The 25,785-nt window shown below is 39.9% G+C and overlaps 1 protein-coding gene across 1 annotated transcript in view; it reads left to right on the forward strand.

The window, feature by feature from the left end:
* The window catches only part of NID2 (nidogen 2), an 87,279-nt gene that overhangs the window by 41,859 nt on the left and 19,635 nt on the right, over positions 1–25,785 (forward strand). Inside the window, exons 9-11 of the mRNA XM_018054343.1 lie at positions 22,878–23,021; positions 23,718–23,846; positions 24,771–24,914. Coding sequence (XP_017909832.1) covers positions 22,878–23,021; positions 23,718–23,846; positions 24,771–24,914 — 417 coding nt within the window. The remainder of the gene's footprint in view (positions 1–22,877; positions 23,022–23,717; positions 23,847–24,770; positions 24,915–25,785) is intronic.

Here is a 25,785-nt window from a genome sequence, read left to right on the forward strand (position 1 = left end):
GTAAGAACAATAACATACATTGTGTTTAAGTACTATTTTCATAATTAGTTTTGCGGGGTTTTCTTCAAAACCTTCACCTGATTATGTGGACTTAGACTGATTGTAGGTGGTGGTATTGGTTGTGGGCTTGTGTTGAATTATGGTGGTTTATTTCAGGGTTTAATAGTATTTTTATTTATTTAGGCAAAATAGTAGTAGTATTTGGTTACACATCAGCTATGACTACTGAGAAGTATTCTGAAGTTTGAGTCTCTAGTAAGACTGTTTTAGGAATATTTCTTTCAAGGTTGATGATAGAATTTTCAGTAGTATTTTGTGTGTTAAATGGTGAGGAAGGGGAGATTGTGTTTAAGTTTAATGGGCTAGATAATTGGGTTATTTATGATATAAGTAATTCTGAGTTTTTTGATGAAGAGGTACAGGAATTGGGGTGTTGTACAGCTCTGGTACTTGATTGATAATTGTTACTGGTGTATCACTGCTTATTGGTATTGTGGTTATTATAAAGGTTCAGTTCAGTCGCTCAGTTGTGTCTGATTCTTTGTGACCCCATGGACTACAGCATGCCAGGCTTCCCTGTCCATCACCAACTCCTGGAGCTTACTCAAACTCATGTCCATCGAGTTGGTGATACCATCCAACCATCTCATCCTCTGTCGTCCCCTTCTTCTCTTGCCTTCAATCTTTTCCAGCATCAAGGTCTTTTCCAATGAGTTGGCTCTTTGCATCAAGTGGCCAAAGTTTTGGAGCTTTAGCATCAGTCCTTCCAATGAATATTCAGGACTGATCTCCTTTAGGATGGACTGGTTGGATCTCCTTGCAGTCCAAGGGACTCTCAAGAGTCTTCTCCAACACCACAGTTCAAAAGCATCAATTCTTTGGCACTCAGTTTTCCTTATGGTCCAACTCTCACATCCATGCGTGACTATTGGAAAAACCATAGGTTACTCATGGTAATTTGGACTATGAATAATAGATCCAGACCATATAAACAGTATGGCCTTTAAAAAGGGGTGTGTGCAAATATGGAGAAATGTTCCATAAGATTGGTTAATATTGATTGTTAATGATTATAAGGCCTAATTGGCTTGAAGTAGAGACGGCAACAATTTTTTAAATGTCATTTTGGGTAAGAGTGCATATTGCTGTAAATAATGTAGTGATATTTATCCAAATATAATGTTGTTTGGATAAATTTATTATTCTGTTAAAAAGGGTAAAAGTGGATGAGCAGAAAAATCCCTGCTACAACTACTGTGCTTGAGTGGAGTAGGGCTAAAATGGGAGTAGGGACTTCTGTTGCTGAGGGGAGTCACGAACGGAGGCCAAATAGGGCAGATTTTCTAGTTGCAGCCAACGCAAGTCCTATTAGAGGTAGGTTTGAGTAAGTGATTTAGGTTAAGCATCAAGACTTGTTGTATGTCTCATGGATTTAAGTTAAATAGAAATTATACTACTGATATAATCCAATGTCTCCAGTGTGATTATATAAAATTGTTTGAAGAGCAGCTATATTTGTGTCTGCTTATCCGTATCATCACCTGACAAGTAGGAAAGATATAATTCTGACTTCTTTTCACCCAATGAAAAGTTGTGAAAGATTGTTTTCAGTGACAAGAATTAGTATTGTGATAAGAAAAAGTAGTATTTAAATATCATATTGAAAATTCCTTAACTGATCATGTGAGAAATAATTCTACTGGAACAAATATTATTGAGAAATAGTCTAATTTGAAGCTAAGTGATGATTTAAGGGTTCAGATTGAGATAATTATCTCTTGACATATACGAATAAATATTGTTGGAATTAAGCTGGTGATAGAAGCATAGTTGTTTTTACGTAGGATGGATATATATTACTTTTGTAGGTGTTGGCATTTGTTATTATAATTGATACAGTTAGTATAAATATGTAGTGTGAAAGAAGTAAATAAGTTTAGTTTTTTTGTAGTTGCACCAATTTTTTGGTTCCTAAGACCAATGGGATAACTACTATCCAGTTTGAAAACGCCATGCTATTATATGGGGTAGCATGAATTAGCAGTTCTTGCATACTCTTTTGGTAAATAAGAAGGTTTAGTCTCCTGTTACTAGATTCATAATCTAATGTTTTTTTAAAAAAAACTGTATTTATAGTGTAAGAACCCTAAAATGATTCAAGGGTTTAATGATAGGAGTAAGAAAGGTAAAATGTGAGAGGTTATGAGGCATTTTCTTGTGCAAATGATGGTTTAATATTACCGATATGTTATGTTTATTTGCCTCTGTGTTACAATTAATATGTGTAGGAAGATAAGGCAGTAATTATTGTACTGTGGTAATTCCTATTAAGATAATCATGATATTTGATCATGAGAAGGATGATACTACCGCAAGTAGTTCTCCAGTTAGAATGATAGTTGGTGGTTAGAGCTTGGTTTGTCACACTTGCTAGTAGTCATCATGTATTAATGGGAGGAGTGTTTGAAGACCTCATGCTAGAATTATTGTTTGGCTGTGAATTCTTTCATAATTTTAATTGTCTAGGCAGAATAATGTGGATGATGTGAGGTTGTGGCCAGTTATTAGATTCGTGGCTCCTATATAACCTTTAAGGTGTTAAGTGAAAGAGGAGAGTGAAAAAGCTGGCTTAAAACTCAACATTCAAAAAACGAAGATCATGGCATCCGGTCCCACACTTCATGGCAAATAGATGGGGAAACAGTGAAAGGCTATTTTGGGGGCCTCCAAAATCACTGCAGATGGTGACTGCAGCCATGAAATTAAAAGACGCTTGCTCCTTGGAAGAAAAGCTATGACCCTGGACAGCATATTAAAAAGCAGAGATATTACTTTGCCAACAAAGGTCCATCTAGTCAAAGCTATGGATTTTCTAATAGTCATGTATGGATGTGAGAGTTGGACTATAAAGAAACCTGAGCACCAAAGAATTGATGCTTTTGAACTGTGGTGTTGGAGAAGACTTTTGAGAGTCCCTTGGCCTGCAAGGAGATCCAACCAGTCAATACTAAAGAAAATCAGTCCTGAATATTCATTGGAAGGATGATGCTGAAGCTGAAATTCCAATACTTTGGCCACCTAATGGGAAGAACTCACTTACTGGAAAAACTGCTAATGCTGGGAAAGATTGAAGGCAGGAGAAGGAGATGACAGAGGATGAGATGGTTGGATGGCATCACTGACATGACACGAGTTTGAGTAAGCTCTGGGAGTTGGTGATGGACAGGGAAGCCTGGTGTGCTGCAGTCCATCGGATGACAAAGAGTCGGACATGACTGAGCCACTGAACTGAGCAATAACAAGTGCTGTGTGACTGACAAGAATACACAATCAGTGCCTTCAGGTCTGTTTGGTGTAAACAAATTGAACTAGTTATGGTTATTCCTCCTAAGGAGAGTATGAAAAAGGGGTATGTTATAAGACCTGCTAGTGTGTTTAGAATTGTTGTGATTCACAATATACCACAGCCTCAGAATCTTACTGGTTCAGCTGCTAGGACTATGGATCCTTCAACGGGGGCTTCTGCCTGTGCTCTAGGTAATCAAAGGTGAGGCTGGAGAGGAGTATTTTTACTGTAAAGGCTAACATACATGCTAGTCATGTGAAAATGTTGAATCAGGAGTTGGGTGCTGCTAGTGTTCAGTATTGAAGTATTAGAAAATTTAGTGAGCCTGTGACAGTTTTTGTTTGTTTTGGCCATGCAGTGCAGCATGCAGAATCCTAGGCAGGATCTTCAGTTCCCTTACGCCCCTTGCAGTAGAAGCTTGGAGTCTTAACCCCTGGACTTCCAGGAGGTCCCAAACCTGAGATGATCTGAGTATATACTAGTGCTGCTAAGAGAAGAACTCCTGCTAGGGTATAAAATGAGAAGGTTCTGCTTCAAGATGTTCTGCTTGATTACCCCATTGGGTAATGATAATAAGTGCTGAAATTACTGTTGCTTCAAATAAAATATAAAATGAGATTAATTCTTTGGCTGTGAATTTTATAATTAGGAACATTTCTAATATAATTAGTATGGTAAATATTGTTTCAAGCTAATGATTCTTTCAGTAGGCGAAACTGGTTAGCTATTAATGTTAATCATGAGTCATATTGTTAAAAATTAATAATGATGCTGATTAAGGAGTTAGAGAAAAAGTGAGAAGTTAAGGCTACTGTCATTAAATTAAGACAAAAAGCTTATAGACTAATTAATAAGCTATGGACTGTGATATTAATTGAGATTATGTTCTTTGACAGTCATGTTTGTGGTATTAGTATAATTGTAGGAATAATTTTTTGTTTAGTGTTTGTCACTTTTTTTTTTTACTTTTATTTTTTAACACCAAAAACATTTTGTATTGGGGTATAGCCAATTAATGACGCTGTGATCGTTTCAGATGAACAGTGAAGGGACTTAGCTATACACATACATGTATACATTCTCCTTCAAACCCACCCCCATCCAGGCTGCCACATAACATTGAGCAGAGTTCCATGTGCTGTACAATAGATGTTTGTTAGTTATCCATTTTAAATATAGCAGTGTGTACATAACTTTCCCAAAGTCCTTAACTGTCCCTTCCCCCCAGCACCCATGAGTTGGTTTTCTAAGTCTGTGAGTCTCTTTCTGTTTTGTAAGTTCGTTTGTATCATTTCTTTTTAGATTCCACATATAAGGGATGTCATGTGACATTTCTCCTTCTCTGTCTGACTTACTTCACTCAGTGTGACACTCTCCAGGTCCATCCACGTTGTTGCAGACGGCCTTATTTCATTCTTTATAATGTCTGAGAAATATTCCATTGTATATGATATACACCACATCTTCTTTATCCTTTCCTTTGTCAATGGACATTTAAGTTGTTTCCATGTTTTGACCATTGTGAACAGTGCTGCAGTGAACACTGGGGTGTATGTATCTCTTTTAAATGTGTCTCCAACATTAAACCACAAAGTTCTGTCAATTCTCTCATCGTGGTAGCTCTATTTTAAGTTTTTTAAGGAACCTGCATACTTACTGTTCTTCATCGTGGCTGTACCAATTTACATTCTCACCAACAGTGCAGGAGGGTTCCTTTCTCGCCACACCCTCTCCAGCATTTATTGTTTGTGGATTTTTTGATGATAGCCATTCTGACCGGTGTGAGGTGATAATCTCATTGTAGTTTTGACTTGCGTTTCTCTAATAACTAGTGATTTTGAACATCTTTGCATGTGCCTATTGGCCATCTGTATGTTCTCTTTAGAGAAATATCTATTCAGGTCTTCTGCCCATTTTTTGAATGGGTTGTTTGTTTTGATGCTATTACGTGGCATAAGCTGTTTGTAAATTTTGGAGACTAATCCCTTATCAGTCACATCATTTGTAAATATTTTCTCCCTATCTGTGGGTTTTGTTTTTGTTTATTGTTTCCTTTGCTGTGCAAAAGCTTGTGAGTTTAAGTAGGTCCCATTTGTTTATTTTTGCTTTTATTTACATTATTCTGGGAGGTGGATTAAAAAAGATTTTGCTGTGATTATGTCAGATAGTGTTCTGCCTGTGTTTTCCTCTGAGAGTTTTATTGTCTGGTCTAACATTTAGGTCTTTAATCCATTTTGAGCTTATTTTTGTGCATGCAGTTAAGGAATGATCTAATTTCATTGTTTTACATGTGGCTGTGTCTAGTTTTCCCAGCACCACTTATTGAAGAGACTGTCTTTCCAACATTGTGTAGCCTTGCCTACTTTGTCATAGATTAACTGACTGTAGGTGCATGGACTTATTTCTGGGTTTTATATCCTGTTCCATTGATCTATATTTCTATTTTTGTGCCAGTACCATACTGTTTTGATGACTGTAGCTTTGTAGTATAGTCTGAAGTCCAAGAGCCTGATTCCTCCAGTTCCATTTTTCTTTTTCAAGATGCTTGGGTTCTTTGGGGTCTTTTGTGTCTCCATACAGATTTTGAGATTTTTTTTTTTGTTCTAGTTCTGTGAAAAATGCCATTGGTAATTTGATTGTGTTGCATCTGTAGATTGCCTTGGATACTATAGTCATTTTGGGAATATTGATTCTTCCAATCCATGAATATGGTGTATCTTTCCATCTGTTTATGTTTTCTTTGATTTCTTTCATCAGCATCTTATACTTTTTGGAGTACAGGTCTTTTAGCTCCTTAAGTAGGTTTATTCCTAGATATTTTATTTGTTTTGATGGAATGATAAATGGAATTGCTTCTTGAATTTCTCTTTCTAATCTTTCATTGTTAGTGTAGAGAAATGCAACAGATTTCTGTGTATTAATTTTGTGACCTGCAACTTTACCAAATTTGTTGATGAACTCTAGTAATTTTATGGTAATGTCTTTAGGATCTTCTATGTATAGTATCATGTCATCTGCAAACAGTGACAATTTAACATCTTTTACAATTTGGATTCCCTTTACTTCTTCTCTGCTGTAGCTAGGACTTCCAAAACTATGTTGAATAAAAATGGTGAGCGTGGACATCCTTGTCTTGTTCCTGATTTTAGAGGGAATGCTTTTAGCTTTTCACGATTGAATATGGTGCTAGTCATGGGTTTGTCATATATGGCCTTTATTATGTTGAGGTATGTACCCTCTATGCCCACTTTGTGGAGAGTATTTTTCGTAAATTGGTGCTGAATTTTGTCAAAAGCCTTTCCTGCATCTATTGAGATGATCATATGGTTTTTATTCTTCAATTTGTGGAGTATGGTGTATCACATTGATTGATTTGTGGATGTTGAAAAAATCCTTGCAACGCTGGGATGAATCCTACTTGATCATGGTGTATGATCTTTTTAATGTATTGTTGGATATGGATTGCTAGTATTTTGTCGAGGATTTTTGCATCTATGTTCATTAGTGATATTGGCCTGTAATTTTCTTTCTTTTTTTGTGTGTGTGGTATCTTTGTCTGGTTTTGGTATCAGATGGTGGCCTCATGAAATGAATTGGTAAGTGTTCCTTCCTCTGCAACTTTTTGGAATAGTTTCAGAAGGAGAGGTGTTAACTCTTCTCTAAATGTTTGATAAAATTCGCCTGTGAAGCCATCAGTCCTGGACTTTTGTTTCTTGGGAGGTTTTTAATCACAGTGTCAATTTTAGTGCTTGTGATTGGTTTGTTCATATTTTCTGTTTCTCCCCGGTTCATTTATGGAGATTGTACCTTTCTAAGAAATTGTGCATTTCTTCCAGTAATTCCAATAAAAATACCATTTTATTGGTATAAGTTCATAGTAGTCTTATGATTCTTTGTATTTCTGTGGAGTCATTTGTAACATCTTTTCTATTTCTAATTTTACTGATTTGAGTCCTTTCCCTTTTTTACCTTGATGAGTCTGGCTAATGGTTTATCAGTCTTGTTTATCTTCTCAAAGAACCAGCTTTTAGTTTCATTGATCTTTGCAGTTGTGTTCTTTGTCTCTATTTCATTTATTTCCGCTCTGATCTTTATGATTTCTTTCTTTCAACTAACTTTAGGTTTAGTTTGTTCTTCTTTCTCTAATTGTATTAGGTGTAAGGTTAGGTTGTTTATTTGAGATTTTTCTTGTTTCTTGAGGTAAGACTGTATTGCTATAAACTTCCCTCACAGGACTGCTTTTGCTGCATCCCGTAAGGTTTTTACCTTTGCACTTTCCTTTTCATTTGTCTGTAGGTATTTTTTAATTTATTCTTTGATTTCTTCAGTTATCTAATGGTTGTTTAGTCACATGTTATTTAGCCACTACATGTTTGTGTTTCTTAGAGTTTTTTTCCTTGTAGTTTATTTCTAATCTCATAGCATTGTGATTAGAAAAGATGCTTGATATTATTTCAATTTTCTTAAATTTACCAAGGCTCATCTTGTAGCCCAGCATGTGGTCATGTGTGGGCTACACATGACTGTGTGCACTTGAGAAAAATGTGTAGTTTGCTCTTTTGGATGGAATGCTCTATAAATGTCAATTATGTCCAGTTCATCTAAAATGTCATTTAAGGCCTGTGTTTCCTTATTGATTTTCTGTCTGATCTATTGATGAAAGTAGGTTATTAAAGCCGCCCAATGTTATTGTGTTACTGTTGATTTCTCCCTTTCTGTTTGTTAGTATTTGCCTAACATATTGAGGTGCTCCTATGTTGGGTGCATATATATTTATAATTGTTGTATCTTCTTCTTGGATTGAACCCTTGACCATTATGTAGTGTCTTTCTTTGTCTCTTATAACAGTCTTTGTTTTAAAGTTGATTTTGTCTGATATGAGTATTGCTACTCCAGCTTTCTTATGATTTCCATTTGTGTGAAATACCTTCTCCCATCCCCTTACTTTCAGTCTGTAAGTGTCCCTAGGTATGAAGCAGGCCTTTTGTAGACAACATACATATGGGTCTTGTTTTTGTATCCCCTCAGTCAGGCTGTGGTTGGTGCATGTCTTTTGGTTGGTGCATTTAATCCATTTACATTTAAAGTAATTGTCAATATGTATGATCCTATTACCATTTTGTAAATTGTTTTGGGTTTATTTTTTGTAGTTTTCCTTCTCCTGTGTTTCCTGCCGAGAGAAGTTCCTTTAGCATTTGTTGTAAAACAGGTTTAGAGGGGTTGAATACTCTCAACTTTTGCTTGTATGGAAAGCTTTTGATTTCTCTTTAAAATCTGAATGAGAGTCTTGCTGGGTAGAGCATTCTTGGTTGTAGGTTCTTCCCTTTCATCACTTGGAATATATTCTGCCATTCTCTTCTGGCTTGTAGAGTTTCTGTTGAGAAATCGGCTGATAGCCTTATGTGTTTTTCCTTGTATGTTATTTGTCTTTTTTCCCTTTTTGCTTTAATAATTTAACTTTGTCTTTAATTTTTGTCAGTTTGATTGCCATATGTTTCGATGTATTCCTCATTGGATTTATCCTGGTGACTCTCTGCTTCCGGGACATGATTGACTATTTCCTTTCCCATGTTGGGGAAGCTTTCAGCTGTTATCTCTTCAAGTATTTTCTAGGGTCCTTTCTCTCTTTCTTCTCCTGGGACCCCTATAATGTGAATGTTGATGCATTTAATGTTGTCCCAGAGGTCTGTTAGGCTGCCTTCATTTCTTTTCATTCTTTTTTCTATATTCTGTTTTACAGCATTGATTTCCACCTTCTGTCTTCCAGGTTGCTTATACATTCTTCTGCCTCCGTTACCCTGCTATTGATTCCTTCTAGTGTATTGTTCACCTCTGTTTCTTAGTTCTTCTAGGTCCTTGGTAAACATTTCTTGCATCTTCTCAATCTTTGCCCTCCATTCTTTTCCAAGATCATATTCACTATCATTATTCTGAATTCTTTTCCTGGAAGGTTGCCTATCTCCACTTAATTTAGTTATTTTTCTGGGAATTTATCTGTTCCTTCATCTGGGACATAATCCTATTTCTTTTCATTTTGGGTAGCTTTCTTTGATTGTGGTATTAGTTCTGGAGGCTGATGAGATTGTAGTTCTTATTTCTTCTGTCAGCCTTCTGAAGATAAGAGGCTTGTGCAGGCTTCCTGATGGGAGGGACTTGCTGGGGAAACTGGTTCTTGCTCTGGTGGGCAGGACCATACTCAGTAAAACTTTAATCCAGTTGTCTGCTGGTGGGTGGAGCTGTTCTCTTTCCCTATTAATTGTTTGGCCTGAGATGACCCAATCCTGGAGTCTATAGGCTTCTGTAGTAGGGCTATTGGTGACCTCCAAGAGGGCTTATGTCATGACGCAGCTCCTGGGACTGTTGCTGTCAGTGCCCCCATCCCCTCAGCAGGCTCCTGCCAACACACACCTCTGCAGGAGACCCTCAGACACTCACAGGTAGGTCTGGCTCAGTCTCCTGTGGGGTCACTGCTCCTTTCCCCTGGGTCCTATGCACACAAGATTTTGTTTGTGCCCTCCAAGAGTCTCTGTTTCCCCCAGTCCTATGGAAGCTCTATAACCAAATCCCACTGACCTTCAAAGTCAGATTCCCTGGGGATTCCCAGTCCCTTGGCCAAATCCCCACACTGGGAAGCCTGACGTGGGGCCTAGAACCTTTACAACAGTGTAAGAACTTCTTTGGTATTATTATTCTCCAGTTAGTGAGTCACCACCTGGCAGGCATAGGATTTGATGTTATTGTAATTGTTCCCCTTCTGCCATTTTGTTGTGGCTTTTCCTTTATCCCTGGATGTGGGGTGTCTTTTTTGGTGGGTTCCAGTGTCATCCTGTCAATGATTGTTCAAAAGCTAGTTGCGATTTTGGTGCTCTGGCAGGAGAAGATGAGTGCAAGAAAAGGGATCAAGAAAAGAAAGTCTGTTACTATTTCCATTATTTCCCCATCTATTTGTCATGAAGTGATGGGACCGGATACCATGATCTTCGGTTTTTAAATGTTGAGTTTTAAGCCAGCTTTTTCATTTTCCTCTTTCCCCTTCATCAAGAAGCTTTTTAGTTCTTCTTCACTTTCTGCCATAAGGGTGGTATCATTTGCATATCTGAGGTTATTGGTATTTCTCCCAGCAATCTTGATTCCAACTTGAGCTTCATCCAGCCTGGTATTGTGCATGATGTACTATGCATAGAGGTTAAATAAGTAGGTTGACAATATATAGCCTTGATGTACTCCTTTCCCAGTTTTGAACCAGTTTGTTGTTCCATGGCTGGTTCTAACTCTTGCTTCTTGACCTGCACATAGATTTCTTAGGAGGCAGGTAAGGTGGTCTGGTATTCCATCTCTTGAGGAATTTTCCACGGTTTGTTGTAATCCACACAGTCAAAGGCTTTAGCATAGTCAATGAAGCAGAGGTAGATTTTTTCTGGAATTCCCTTGCTTTTTCTGTGATCCAACAGATGTTGGCATTTTGATCTCTGGTTCCTTTGCCCTTTCTAAGTACAGTTTGTAAATCTGGAAATTCTCGGCTTGCATACTATTGAAGCCTAGCTTGAAGGATTTTGAGCATAATCTTGCTAGTGTGTGAAATGAATGCAATTGTGTGGTAGTTTGAACATTCTTTGGCTTTGCACTTCTTTGGAATGAAAACTGACCTTTTCCAGTCCTGTGGCCACTGCTGAGTTTTCCAAATTTGGGGGCTTATTGAGTGCAGCACGTTCACAGCATCATCTTTTGGGATTTGAAATAGCTCAGCTGTAATCCCATCACCTCCACTAGCTTTGTTCATAGCAATGCTTCCTAGGGCTTCCCTGATAGCTTAGTTGGTAAAGAATCCACATGCAATGCAGGAGACCCCTGGGTCAGGGTCGAATCCTGGGTCAGGAAGATCTGCTGGAGAAGGGATAGGTTACCTACTCCAGTATTCTTGGGCTTCCCTTGTGGCTCAGCTGGTAAAGAATCTGCCTGAAAGGCAGGAGACCTGGGTTCGATCCCTGGGTTGGGAAGATCCTCTGGAAAAGGGAAAGGCTACCCATTTCAGTATTCTGACCTAGAGAATTCCATGGACTGTGTAGTCCATGGGGTTGCAAAGAGTTGGATATGACTGAGTGACTTTCACTTTCTCTTCACTTCTTGCAATGCTTCCTAAGGCCCACTTGACTTCACGCTCTAGGATGTGTGGCTCTAGGTGAGTGACCACACCGTCGTGGTTGATCCAGGTCATTAAGCCCTTTTTTGTACAGTTTTTCTGTGTTTTCTTGCCACCTTTTCTGAATATCTTCTGCTTCTGTTATGTCCATACTGTTTCTGTCCTTTATTGTCCCTGTCTTTGCACTGAATGTTCTCTAGGTATCTCTAATTTTCTGGAAGAGATCTCTAGTCCTTCCCAACCTATTGTTTTCCTCTATTTTTTTGCATTGTTCACTTAAGAAGGCTTTCTTTTTTTTTTTTTCTTTAATTTTTATTTATTTATTTTTTTTAAATTTTAAAATCTTTAATTCTTACATGCGTTCCCAAACATGAACCCCCCTCCCACCTCCCTCCCCATAACATCTCTCTGGGTCATCCCCATGCACCAGCTCCAAGCATGCTGTATCCTGCATCAGACATAGACTGGCGATTCAATTCTTACATGATAGTATACATGTTAGAATGTCATTCTCCCAAATCATCTCACCCTCTCCCTCTCCTTCTGAGTCCAAAAGTCCATTATACACATCTGTGTCTCTTTCCCTGTCTTGCATACAGGGTCGTCATTGCCATCTTCCTAAATTCCATATATATGTGTTAGTATACTGTATTGGTGTTTTTCTTTCTGGCTTACTTCACTCTGTATAATCGGCTCCAGTTTCATCCATCTCATCAGAACTGATTCAAATGAATTCTTTTTAACGGCTGAGTAATACTCCATTGTGTATATGTACCACAGCTTTCTTATCCATTCATCTGCTGATGGACATCTAGGTTGTTTCCATGTCCTGGCTATTATAAACAGTGCTGCGATGAACATTGGGGTACATGTGTCTCTTTCATTTCTGGTTTCCTCGGTGTGTATGCCTAGCAGTGGGATTGCTGGGTCATAAGGTAGTTCTATTTGCAATTTTTTAAGGAATCTCCACACTGTTCTCCATAGTGGCTGTACTAGTTTGCATTCCCACCAACAGTGTAGGAGGGTTCCCTTTTCTCCACACCCTCTCCAGCATTTATTGCTTGCAGATTTTTGGATCGCAGCCATTCTGACTGGTGTGAAGTGGTACCTCATTGTGGTTTTGATTTGCATTTCTCTAATAATGAGTGATATTGAGCATCTTTTCATGTGTTTGTTAGCCATCCATATGTCTTCTTTGGAGAAATGTCTATTTAGTTCTTTGGCCCATTTTTTGATTGGGTCGTTTATTTTTCTGGAATTGAGCTGCATAAGTTGTTTGTATATTTTTGAGATTAGTTGTTTGTCAGTTGCTTCATTTGCTATTATTTTCTCCCATTCAGAAGGCTGTCTTTTCACCTTGCTTATATTTTCCTTTGTTGTGCAGAAGCTTTTAATTTTAATTATATCCCATTTGTTTATTTTTGCTTTTATTTCCAGAATTCTGGGAGGTGGATCATAGAGGATCCTGCTGTGATTTATGTCTGAGAGTGTTTTGCCTATGTTCTCCTCTAGGAGTTTTATAGTTTCTGGTCTTACATTTAGATCTTTAATCCATTTTGAGTTTATTTTTGTGTGGGGTGTTAGAAAGTGATCTAGTTTCATTCTTTTACAAGTGGTTGACCAGTTTTCCCAGCACCACTTGTTAAAGAGATTGTCTTTACTCCATTGTATATTCTTGCCTCCTTTGTCAAAGATAAGGTGTCCATATGTGTGTGGATTTATCTCTGGGCTTTCTATTTTGTTCCATTGATCTATATGTCTGTCTTTGTGCCAGTACCATACTGTCTTGATGACTGTGGCTTTGTAGTAGAGCCTGAAGTCAGGCAAGTTGATTCCTCCAGTTCCATTCTTCTTTCTCAAGATTGCTTTGGCTATTTGAGGTTTTTTGTATTTCCATACAAATCTGGAAATTATTTGTTCTAGTTCTGTGAAAAATGTGGCTGGTAGCTTGATAGGGATTGCATTGAATTTGTAGATTGCTTTGGGTAGTATACTCATTTTCACTATATTGATTCTTCCGATCCATGAACATGGTATATTTCTCCATCTATTAGTGTCCTCTTTGATTTCTTTCATCAGTGTTTTATAGTTTTCTATATATAGGTCTTTAGTTTCTTTAGGTAGATATATTCCTAAGTATTTTATTCTTTTCGTTGCAATGGTGAATGTAATTGTTTCCTTAATTTCTTTTTCTACTTTCTCATTATTTGTGTATAGGAATGCAAGGGATTTCTGTGTGTTGATTTTATATCCTGCAACTTTACTATATTCATTGATGAGCTCTAGTAATTTTCTGGTGGAGTCTTTAGGGTTTTCCATGTAGAGGATCATGTCGTCTGCAAACAGTGAGAGTTTTACTTCTTCTTTTCCAATTTGGATTCCTTTTATTTCTTTTTCTGCTCTAATTGCTGTGGCCAAAACTTCCAGAACTATGTTGAATAGTAGCGGTGAAAGTGGACACCCTTGTCTTGTTCCTGACTTTAGCGGAAATGCTTTCAATTTTTCACCATTGAGGATAATGTTTGCTGTGGGTTTGTCATAGATAGCTTTTATTATGTTGAGGTATGTTCCTTCTATTCCTGCTTTCTGGAGAGTTTTTATCATAAATGGATGTTGAATTTTGTCAAAGGCCTTCTCTGCATCTATTGAGATAATCATATGGTTTTTATTTTTCAGTTTGTTAATGTGGTGAATTACATTGATTGATTTGCGGATATTGAAGAATCCTTGCATCCCTGGGATAAAGCCCACTTGGTCATGGTGTATGATCTTTTTAATGTGTTGTTGGATTCTGATTGCTAGAATTTTGTTGAGGATTTTTGCATCTATGTTCATCAGTGATATTGGCCTGTAGTTTTCTTTTTTTGTGACATCTTTGTCAGGTTTTGGTATTAGGGTGATGGTGGCCTCATAGAATGAGTTTGGAAGTTTACCTTCCTCTGCAATTTTCTGGAAGAGTTTGAGGAGGATAGGTGTTAGCTCCTCTCGAAATTTTTGGTAGAATTCAGCTGTGAAGCCGTCTGGACCTGGGCTTTTGTTTGCTGGAAGATTTCTGATTACAGTTTCAATTTCCGTGCTTGTGATGGGTCTGTTAAGATTTTCTATTTCTTCCTGGTTCAGTTTTGGAAAATTGTACTTTTCTAAGAATTTGTCCATTTCTTCCACGTTGTCCATTTTTATTGGCATACAATTGCTGATAGTAGTCTCTTATGATCCTTTGTATTTCTGTGTTGTCTGTTGTGATCTCTCCATTTTCATTTCTAATTTTATTGATTTGATTTTTCTCTCTTTGCTTCTTGATGAGTCTGGCTAATGGTTTGTCAATTTTATTTATCCTTTCAAAGAACCAGCTTTTGGCTTTGTTGATTTTTGCTATGGTCTCTTTTGTTTCTTTTGCATTTATTTCTGCCCTAATTTTTAAGATTTCTTTCCTTCTACTAACTCTGGGGTTCTCCAACTCTTCCTTTTCTAGTTGCTTTAGTTGTAGAGTTAGGTTATTTATTTGACTTTTTTCTTGTTTCTTGAGGTATGCCTGTATTGCTATGAACTTTCCTCTTAGCACTGCTTTTATAGTGTCCCACAGGTTTTGGGTTGTTGTGTTTTCATTTTCATTAGTTTCTATGCATATTTTGATTTCTTTTTTGATTTCTTCTGTGATTTGTTGGTTATTCAGAAGTGTGTTGTTCAACCTCCATATGTTGGAATTTTTAATAGTTTTTCTCCTGTAATTGAGATCTAATCTTAATGCATTATGGTCAGAAAAGATGCTTGGAATGATTTCGATTTTTTTGAATTTATCAAGTTTAGATTTATGGCCCAGGATGTGATCTATCCTGGAGAAGGTTCCATGAGCACTTGAAAAAAAGGTGAAATTCATTGTTTTGGGGTGAAATGTCCTATAGATATCAATTAGGTCTAACTGATCTAATGTATCATTTAAAGTTTGCGTTTCTTTGTTAATTTTCTGTTTAGTTGATCTGTCCATAGGTGTGAGTGGGGTATTAAAGTCTCCCACTATTATTGTGTTATTGTTGATTTCCCCTTTCATACTTGTTATCATTTCTCTTACATATTGCGGTGCTCCTATATTGGGTGCATATATATTTATAATTGTTATAATTGTTATATCTTCTTCTTGGCTTGTTCCTTTGATCATTATGTAGTGGCCTTCTTTGTCTCTTTTCACAGCCTTTGTTTTAAAGTCTATTTTATCGGATATGAGTATTGCCACTCCTGCTTTCTTTTGGTCTCTGTTTGCGTGGTATATCTTTTTCCAGCCCTTCACTTTCAGTCTGTATGTGTCCCTTGTTTTGAGGTGGGTCTCTTGTAAGCAGCATATAGAGGGGTCTTGTTTTTGTATCCATTCGGCCAGTCTTTATCTTTTGGTTGGGGCGTTCAACCCATTTACGTTTAAGGTGATTATTGATAAGTATGATCCCGTTACCATTTACTTTATTGTTTTGGGTTCAGGTTTATACACCATTTTCATGTTTCCTGTCTAGAGGATATCCTTTAGAATTTGTTGGAGAGCTGGTTTGGTGGTGCTGAATTCTCTCAGCTTTTGCTTGTCTGTAAAGCTTTTGATTTCTCCTTCGTATTTGAATGAGATCCTTGCTGGATACAGTAATCTGGGCTGTAGGTTATTGTCTTTCATCACTTTAAGTATGTCTTGCCATTCCCTCCTGGCCTGAAGAGTTTCTATTGAAAGATCAGCTGTTATCCTTATGGGAATCCCCTTGTGTGTTATTTGTTGTTTTTCCCTTGCTGCTTTTAATATTTGTTCTTTGTGTTTGATCAGAAGGCTTTCTTATTTCTCCTTGCTATTCTTTGGAACTCTGCATTCAGATGAGTATATCTTTCTCTTTTAACTTTTTTTAAGGCCTCCCCAGACAAACATTTTGCCTTTTTACATTTCTTTTTCTTGGGGATGGTTTTGATCACTGCCTCCTGTACAGTGTTATAAAGCTCTGTCCATAGTTCTTCAGGCACTCTATCAGATCTAATCCCTTGAATCTATTTGTCACTTCCACTGTATAATTATTAAGGGATTTGATTTAGGACATACCTGAGTGGTCTAGTGGTTTCCCCTTCTTTCTTCAATTTAAGTCTGAATTTTGCAATAAAGAGTTCATGATCTGAGCCACAGTGAGCTCCTGGTCTTATTTTTGCTGACTTTTGTGGGTGTGCATGGTGGTGAAAGTATAGTCTGATGCTATAAAGAACAATATTGCATAGGAACTTGGAATGTTAGGCTCATGAATCAAGGTAAATTGGAAGTTGTCAAACAGGAGATCGCAAGTGTGAACATCGACACTCTAGCAATCAGTGAACTAAAATGGATGGAATGGGTGAATTTAATTCAGATGACCATTATAGCTACTTCTGTGGGCAAGAATCCCTTAGAAGAAATGGAATAGTATAGACTTTTACCAACTTTGACTGCAAAGAATATAATAATCTGATTTTGGTATTGACCATCTGGTGATGTCCATATGTAGAGTTATCTCTTGTGTTGTTGGAAGAGGAGGGGGTTTGCTATGATCAGTACTTTCTCTTGGCAAAACACTGTTAGCCTTTGCCCTGTTCATTTTGTACTCCAAGGCCAAATTTGCCTGTTACTCCAGGTATCTCTCGACTTCCTACTTTGTATTCCAGTTCCCTATGATGAAAAGGGTGTGGTTTTTTTTTTTTTTTTTTTTTGGTGTAAATTCTAGAAGGTCTTGTAGGTCTTCAGAGACCCATTCAACTTCAGCTTCTTCAGCATTAATGATTGGTACACAGACTTGGATTACTGTGATGTTGAATGATTTGCCTTGAAAACAAACAGAGTTCATTCTGTCGTTTTTGAGATTGCACCCAAGTACTGAATTTTGGACTCTTTTGTTGACTATGAGGACTACTCCATTTCTTCTAAGGGATTCTTGCCCACAGAAGTAGATATAATGGTCATCTGAATTAAATTCACCCATTCCCATCCATTTTAGTTCACTGATTGCTAGAATGTCGATGTTCACACTTGCAATCTCCTGTTTGACAACTTCCAATTTACCTTGATTCATGAGCTAACATTCCAAGTTCCTATGCCATATTGTTCTTTATAGCATCAGACTATACTTTCACCACCATGCACACCCACAACTGGGCATCTTTTCTGCTTTGGCTCCATCTCTTCATTCTTTTTGGAGCCATTTTTCTGCTCTTCTCCAGTAGCATATTGGACACTTACCAACCTAGGGAGTTCATCTTTCAGTGTCGTATCTCTTTGCCTTTTTGTACCATTCATGGGATTCTCGAGGCAAGAATGCTGAAGTGATTTGCCATTCCCTTCTCCAGTGGACCCTGTTTTGTCAAAACTCTCCACCGTGACCCGTCTGTCTTAGGTGGCCCTACACGGCATGGCTCACAAAGCTGTGATCCACATGATCATATTGGTTAGTTTTCTGTGATTGTGCTTTTCATTCTGTCTGCCCTCTGATGGATGAGGATAAGAAGCTTATGGAAGCTTCCTGATGGAAGGGACTGGCTGGGGAGAAAACTGGGTCCTGCTTTGGCAAGGCCATGCTCAGTAAATCTTTAATCCAATTTTCTGCTGATGGGTGGGACTGTGTTCTCTCACTGTAGTTTGGCCTGAGGCCAATCTATGGAAAGGGTAATGGCAGCCTCCTCCAAAAGGACTTACACCAGCATGCCATGCCTCTCAGGACTGCTGCTGGCCCTGTGGGCACTGTTGACCCACGCCTCCACCAGCAACTCCCAAACACTCATAGGCGAGTCTGACTCAGTCTCTTGTGGAGTCACTGTTCCTTTCTCCTGGGTCCTGGTGCGCACAAGTTTTTGTTGGGCCCTCCAAGTGTCTCTGTTTCCCCAGTCCTGTGGAAATTCAATAATCAAATCCTGCTGACCTTCAGAGTCACATTCCGGGGGGATTCTCAGTCCCTTTGTGGGATCCCCAGGTTGGGAAGTCTGTTGTGGGGCCTAGAATTTTCACAACAGTGCAAGAACTTCTTTGGTATCATTGTTCTCCAGTTTGTGGATCGCCCACCCCGCAGCTCTATAGTATGGCTAATGGCGACCTCCTCCAGGAGGACTAATGCCACATGCTGTGCCTTCCAGGACTGCTGCTGCCAGAGCCCCTCTCCCCACAGTGGGCCACCGCTGACCCATGCTTCCTCAGGAGACCCTCAGACATTTACGGGCAGCTCTGGCTCAGTCTCTTGTGGGGGTCACTGCTCCTTTCCCTGAGTCCCAGTGCGCCCTCTCAGTTCCTCTGGCTGGCATAATGTTTGATTTTAGGCACATGAATAGGTGGAGGTCAGGGGAAACTGTGACACTTTAATGGAGGATACGCGTCATTATACATTTGTCAAAACCTGTAGAACTGTACAGCACAGAGAGTCTACCCCAAGGTAAACTACGGATTTTAGTTAATAATAATGTGTCAATATTGATTTATCAGTTATAACAAATGTATCTACTAATACGTAATGGTAATAATAGAGGAAACTGTGTAAATTGGTTAGGGGGTGGCTATGGAGACTCTATACTTTCTGCTCAATTTTTTGATAACCTAAAACTGTTTTAAACAATAAAGTGTGTTTAAACTTTTAAAAAAGTTCTAGGCAAGCCAGAGGATGAGCCTGGACGTCAGGGAACCCTACTGATGGGAAATGACTTTGTCAGATCAAGGGGAATATTAATTCTGAAAGCCAGTAGGCAGTTTTGTTCTTGAAGACTAGAGGCACATGATGAGAATGAATGTTTCCCTTCAGTTCTACTGATACTTAGCAGTACTGATACTGCTGAGTCCAGAATCTGTACCTCAGACAGGTGGGCTCATAACCAGCAATTCTGTGTTTTACCACTGGAGCTGAGGCCTCCTTTACCACCTCCTTAGGCTCTCTGGGCAGGTGTCACTTCAGCAGTATGATAACAGGAGATAAAGAGGACTGGGTTCTCCTGTGGAATATAGAGGTGACACAAAACAGGAATCCCGAGCTTGTTGGTGTGCTTGGTTGGTTCAGTTTTAGAAAACTTGGTTGGGGGCACAGCTGCTGAGTGTCCGAAGAAGGGATTATAATGCAGTGAATTAATAGCATGAAAATATCAGCTGATTTTATAGAAACATGCACCTCAGAAGGAAGGAAAAGATCAGTTTTTGCTGATTTCTTAAGGAGAGATTTCAACAGAAACACCTAGGGAAAACGACCGTCACCTTTGAATGTCCAGTTCAGCCCTTCGCTAGGTATAGGAGTCTGATCTGTAAGAGAAGTAACTTAGTGGGAGAACTTCCTAGGCCAGAGTCCCATTCAGACTCTGGAATCATTTATGGAAAAGAGAGATCTCTGGGTGTATCTTTCCTCGAGACACACCCTAAGGGAGTAGCAAAAGGTCAGAAAGCCCACAAACTGGTGGGTACCAGGTTGCTAATTTGCTTTTAGGATGACATGATTTTTTCTTTTCTACCCAGGTCTAATTATAATAATAATTAGTAGCGGTAGTAGTGGTAGTTAGTAAAGGACAGTTTTACTTGATGCCAAGCACCGTTCTAAGTACCTTTCATGAATTTAACTCATCAAATCCCCACAGCAACCCTACCAGTCAAGGGACTGTTACTCCCTTTTACAGAGACAATGGTGTAGACATGAAGTAATTTGCCTGGTCACAGCTGGAAGAGTTGAGCCGGGGCTCAAATCCAACGCCAGCCCCAGAGCCCACTCTCATCCCTCACTCATGGCTGTTCCCCGTGGACCCCACAGACTCCAGGACTACCTTGTAACATAGATCAAATTTTAAAAGAAGGAATGTGGATGTTTACCCTTTGTGTTTCAACTCTGCTCATCCATCCACCCCTATGTAAAACAGCAATACTGTTCATTCTATCCAAATAGGAGAAAAATGGGGAAGAAAGAAGGAAATTAAAAAGAAAAACACAGCCTCTTTTCTTTCCTCTCTCAGTGCCTGCAAGTATCTTAAGAGCCTTTCCCTTTTTCCAGAGGGAGCGGTGATCTGGTTGGAATGTGTATGAAACAAAACAGCAGCCCCACCTGACGTGGGAGCTCCCAGTTGGGTGTCCAGGGTTCAGGAGGCAGTCTTCCCAGGGAGCCCCTTCTCCCTAATCACCAGCCAGCTCCCTGCCTTGCCCAAGTGTTTGAGCTTCCCGTGTGGCTTGGCTGGTGTTGGTGGGGTTGCAGGACAGGATCCAGGGATGCTTCCTGCCCTTGCTCCCAGTTCAGGGCTCAGCTCTCCAGTTGAGGAGCCTTTGGGCAGAGGGCCATGCATTGAAGCTGAACGGACTGTTCCTTTAAGGAAAACCAGTCTTCTCCTGTTGATTAAATGACTAAATTAGTTCCAGATCCTCTGTCAGAGAGTCAAACTGTTCAAGAGGGAGAGGGAGAAATAGAAAATGTCTTAAAAAGGATACAGCTCTTCTTTACTTACTATAATAGGAGAAAAGCTAACTAGTCACAGAGAATGAATAGACTTACAGTTTAAAAAGTGGATTTTTAATATAGTGTTTTTGGAAACCAAATTCTGAGCATAGGGCCTCAGGCTCAGAAACTGGCTGATACTTGGTTTAAAGCTGTGCTGTCACTGTCTTGAAACTCTTAATAATTTTTGGACAAAGAGTTCCACAGTTTTGTTTTGCATTGGACTCAGCAAATGATGTGGCCGTGCTGTCAGTGAAGGCTATTTTAAGTCAGTATGATGCAGGTATTCACACTTTCTCCTCAATTTCAGGAGGGCTAGTGTATCCTGTCCAAGTTGGCCAATCAACTTCTGGGCTGCATTTTTTTTTTCCTCCTTTTAATGCCTCTCAGGCTGGTAAGCTCCTGACATGATGTATACCCACTAATCTCTGCTGGAATGCGCCATGGTGCAGTTTTGATGCTGGAGAGCACTGAACAAGAAGGCTAAGTCATCAGTATTTATAAACTAAAGTATCTCAAAGCTCACTTCTTCCTTTGGCTGGGTAGGTCAGGAATTTGGTACAAAACCTTCTCCTAAAATGGAGAGAGAATAATGGGAGGCAGTCAGGTCTTTGTTTCATGTGGGGCCTTCAGTGAAGACCTGACCCTGTTGTCAACTGCAGCACGCACTGGGGACTGACTCCGGGCCTTGGTCAGTAAGATCAAGTTAACCCTGCCACCACAACCCGAATGCTATACTTCCAGACCGCCTGGCAAGAGAATCAGAGGGGAGGGCTGAGGGACGTCCAAGCATGCCTGTATGATTTGGGGAGCATGGCCTCTGCCTGACTTTTGGACCCATCCATTTCTTCTGGTTGTGTGACCTTGGTCAGGTTACTTGACCTCTCTGTGCTGCGGTAAAAAGAACATAATACATTCCTCACAGGATGCTGCTGCTGCTGCTGTTAAGTCGCTTCAGTCGTGGCTGACTCTATGCGACCCCACAGGCGGCAGCCCACCAGGCTCCCCCGTCCCAGGGATTCTTCAGGCAAGAACACTGGAGTGGGTTGCCATTTCCTTCTCCAGTGCAGGAAAGTGAAAAGCGACCTTCGCAACCCCATGGACAGCAGTTTACCAGGCTCCTCCGTCCATGGGATTTGCCAGCAAGAGTACTGGAGTGGGGTGCCATTGCCTCACAGTATAGTCATGAGTAATTAATAGAATAGAGTAGGTAATAGTTTAGAACAATGCCTGGCGCATAAGTGCTTAAGACGCATTACTGTTACACTCAATCTAGTAGATTAAGGGAAGATTTCAGATGTTAACTGTCATCACTGCCTAGTGGTCGGATGGAGCCATGGCAAGGTTAATCCTAAAGAGTAAATACGGCACAAGTTATTCCCATTTATTTGGTCTTATAAATCTTAAAAAAAAAAAGGCAAGATTTTCTCATTAATTGAATTTTGAAACATAGAATAGTGCACTTAGTGAGACTGCCCAATTTAGAGGCAGAAATTTTTGGTATAAGTTTTGCTGTCCCATTTCCCAGCTTTCTGAGCTTGGGCAATTTTTCTAATGTCTCTTGCTTATTTTCCTTATTGGTGAAAATTACCAATAAAAGGAATGACAGCCTGCCTCACAGAATTATCCCGAGAATCACAGAGGATAATAAAATGAAAGTACTTTTAAATAAAAGGATGCTTTTATTTTTTATTGGATATTTTTATTCCCTGGACACAAACCTGCTGTAAATAAGGTTAGTTATCTGCAGAGTAGGCGAGAGGAAGCCATTCTGGAATTGAGAACTGCAATGTAGATGATCCACCCTCACTTTAGATATTAATAATTTAGTCAGGTTTCCAGGCAGGCCTCAAGCTTACAAGTCTGCAGCCAGTTCCACTTGCCAATCTTCTTCCTTCTGGGCCGTTCTCTTGATGACAGCCAGATTGTGCTTTTCTTTTGTATTTTCTCTCTACCCACCCAGGAGACTCCGAGCCCACCCCAGTGAATCCCTGCTATGATGGGAGCCACACGTGTGCCACCACAGCTCGGTGCCATCCGGCGACCGGTGTGGACTACACCTGCGAGTGTGCATCTGGGTACCAGGGAGATGGACGGAGTTGCGTGGGTAAGACCCTGGGGCTCTGTGTTCCTCCATGAAGGCCTCCAGCATCCTGTCCATAGAAGACAAGTGTCTGCTTTGTCATCTCCATGGATCAATGAGTTTAGCAGCTATTCATTGAAAACTACTAACTATTTAAAAACCAGGCATAATTCTGGTTAGGTTTACCAGAGTAGTTTGGAGTGGGTATTTAGGGCTATTGTAATTTGTGGATATTTTATACTCTTAAATATTGTCATTTTGAGCCTGAATCAAGTATTTTTTACATTCATTAAAGAGTACATTTTTCTGGTTACCTTCAGATTTCAGACATCCATTTCATGCATTTCTTTCAGTTACTGTATCTCAAAAGCAGTCATGGAGATTTCTTTACACTTTAAAAGAAACATGGTTACTCTGTGTGTTTTTCTTCTCAATGTTCAGAATTGCTTAAATGTTTAAAGAATTCTCAGAATATCTGTTCAGAACACATCTGCCTGGGGTTCATACTGGAATGACTTGAAATAAACGTTTATTTTCCTGGCGGTCTGCAATGGGCATCTGCACCTGGTGCTGAGGCAGCCTGCACTTTGCCCCCTGTTTAGTCTACCGACCGCTAGTCCCACCGAAACCTCTCGGGGGTGAGAGAATACCAAGTCTGCAGACCGTCCACCTGTGGGGCCTTTGGTTTAAGCAGCCTTTTCTGTTCTTACTCCTCCTTAGATGTCAACGAATGTGCAACTGGCTTCCACCGCTGCGGCCCCAACTCTGTGTGTGTCAACTTGCTGGGGAGCTACAGGTGTGAGTGCCGGAGTGGTTACGAGTTTGCAGACGACCGGCACACCTGCATCTGTGAGTGCCCACCCGTGCCCCAGGATGCACGGCTGTTTGCACTGTGGCTCTACAGAAGACCTGTTGCATGGTTTTCTAGGAGACCGACAACTCACATGGGAAGAACCCAGAGCTATGGCTCAGTTCAGTCCTGTGTGTTGGGGTTTTGTTTTTGTCTGGGTTTTTGTTGTTGTTGTTGTATTGTGCTATTTATCTACCTAAATAGAAATTTTTGGTGTAAGTCATGGAAGGATGTTCACGTCTGTCAGGACTGCTGTGTAGCTTGGTGTTTGGCCCCATCATGTAGTAAGACTATGAACTTTTCTAATACCAACAGCTCTAGATAGAGGTCAAGTGTTTCTCAAATCAGAATGACATAGATTTTGTAATTTAAAGAGGCTTGTCCTATTTGACTGACCAAAAGCTCCATTGGTAATAAATATACCCTTTCTAGAGTTCCAGATAAATACTTGATATAACAGTGGATCCAAAAGAACTAGAATTCCGAAGTCACTCCATTGCTAGAGCTAGATGATTTTAGAGAAAACCCACTTTTGAATCCAGTGAGATGAAAAGGTAGCAGCAATCATAGAGACGTGTGTGTGTGCGTGTGTGTGTGCGTGTGTGCATGTACACACAGCATGCCAAGTAGCAGTGTTCTGCTTTAGTCAAGGACATTTGCTGACGACTTATTTTCATGTCTAGTATTATAGACACAAACCAAGACCGGCACTTCTTAGATTGTAATTTGCATACAACCATCCAGGGATCTTGTTAAAATTCCTGTTCCAGTTCACTGGCTCTGGGTTGGGGTCTGGGAACTGCATTCCTTATAAACCCCAAGGTGTCCCCATGCTGTTGGTGTGCAGATCACGCTGCAAAGAGCAGGGCTCACCCGTTCACAGGCCTGGGCTCTTGGACATCTTTGCCGCCTTCTCTCTTCAGCGATCACCCCACCTCCCAACCCCTGTGAGAATGGCCGTCATAACTGTGCTCCCGCCAGCCAGGCCCGGTGCATTCACCATGGAGATGGCTCCTTCAGCTGCGCCTGCCTGCCTGGTTATGCCGGAGATGGGCACCGGTGCACCGGTGAGTACCTGTGGGCGACTCAGTGACCCTGAAAGTTGCTTTGGATGCACATCCCCATATCCCCACGGCCTCTCAGAAACCTCTCTTTTCCTTTGACTCACACCTCCTGGAACTGCTGGAAGAGAAAAAAAAGAGGTGTCCTTTGAGTCAGAGGCCAAATGTGATTGCCTTGGCACCAGATTGTTGAGCGAGGATGGTTGTCCTTGGAGGAGACGGGCCTGGAACAGTGGGGAGCTCCTGCCAGCTTGCAGTCTTCTGTTCCCTGGAGCTACTGTAGCTCAGAGGGATGCGAGTAGAAATTGTATATTCCCCTGGGAGGAAGTCTCCATCCTTCAGTCTCTCTAGCTAATGGCTTAATTCAGCACTTCCAGTCTTGCCCAATTTTTAGTTGCTATTCCCCTGCTTGAAGTGGTATTTGAAGCAATCTCTAAACATACATACAGTTCTTTCTGTGTAATTTATTCCTTTGTCTCTCTCTCTCTGAAAGGGGAGAGGGAGAGAGAGAAGAAAAATCCACAGATATAAAAGGATATTAATGCATACCTAAGTACTCAAAGCTTTCCTTCCAGAAATGGAACTGTCTTTAAGACTTTATACCATATTTTATGAAATCACTAAACCAGAAAGCAGGACTAACTATTTAAATTTAACTTCAAGATGTATGAGGTTGTTACTGAAAAACTAGAAATAACACTCTATATATGTTCATGAAACTGGGATTAGTAGTACCTTAATATAGAGATCATTCAGTAAGCCTAGATAATTCACTAAAGATCTTCAAAACATCTGTCAGTAATACACACAAATAATGGTTAAATGAGATACTCGGAAATGAGAGGATGGTGGGAAAGGAGTCAGTTTTAGGAACAGA

Source organism: Capra hircus, chromosome 10, assembly GCF_001704415.2.
Source record: "Capra hircus breed San Clemente chromosome 10, ASM170441v1, whole genome shotgun sequence".
Taxonomy (NCBI): Eukaryota; Metazoa; Chordata; class Mammalia; order Artiodactyla; family Bovidae; genus Capra; species Capra hircus.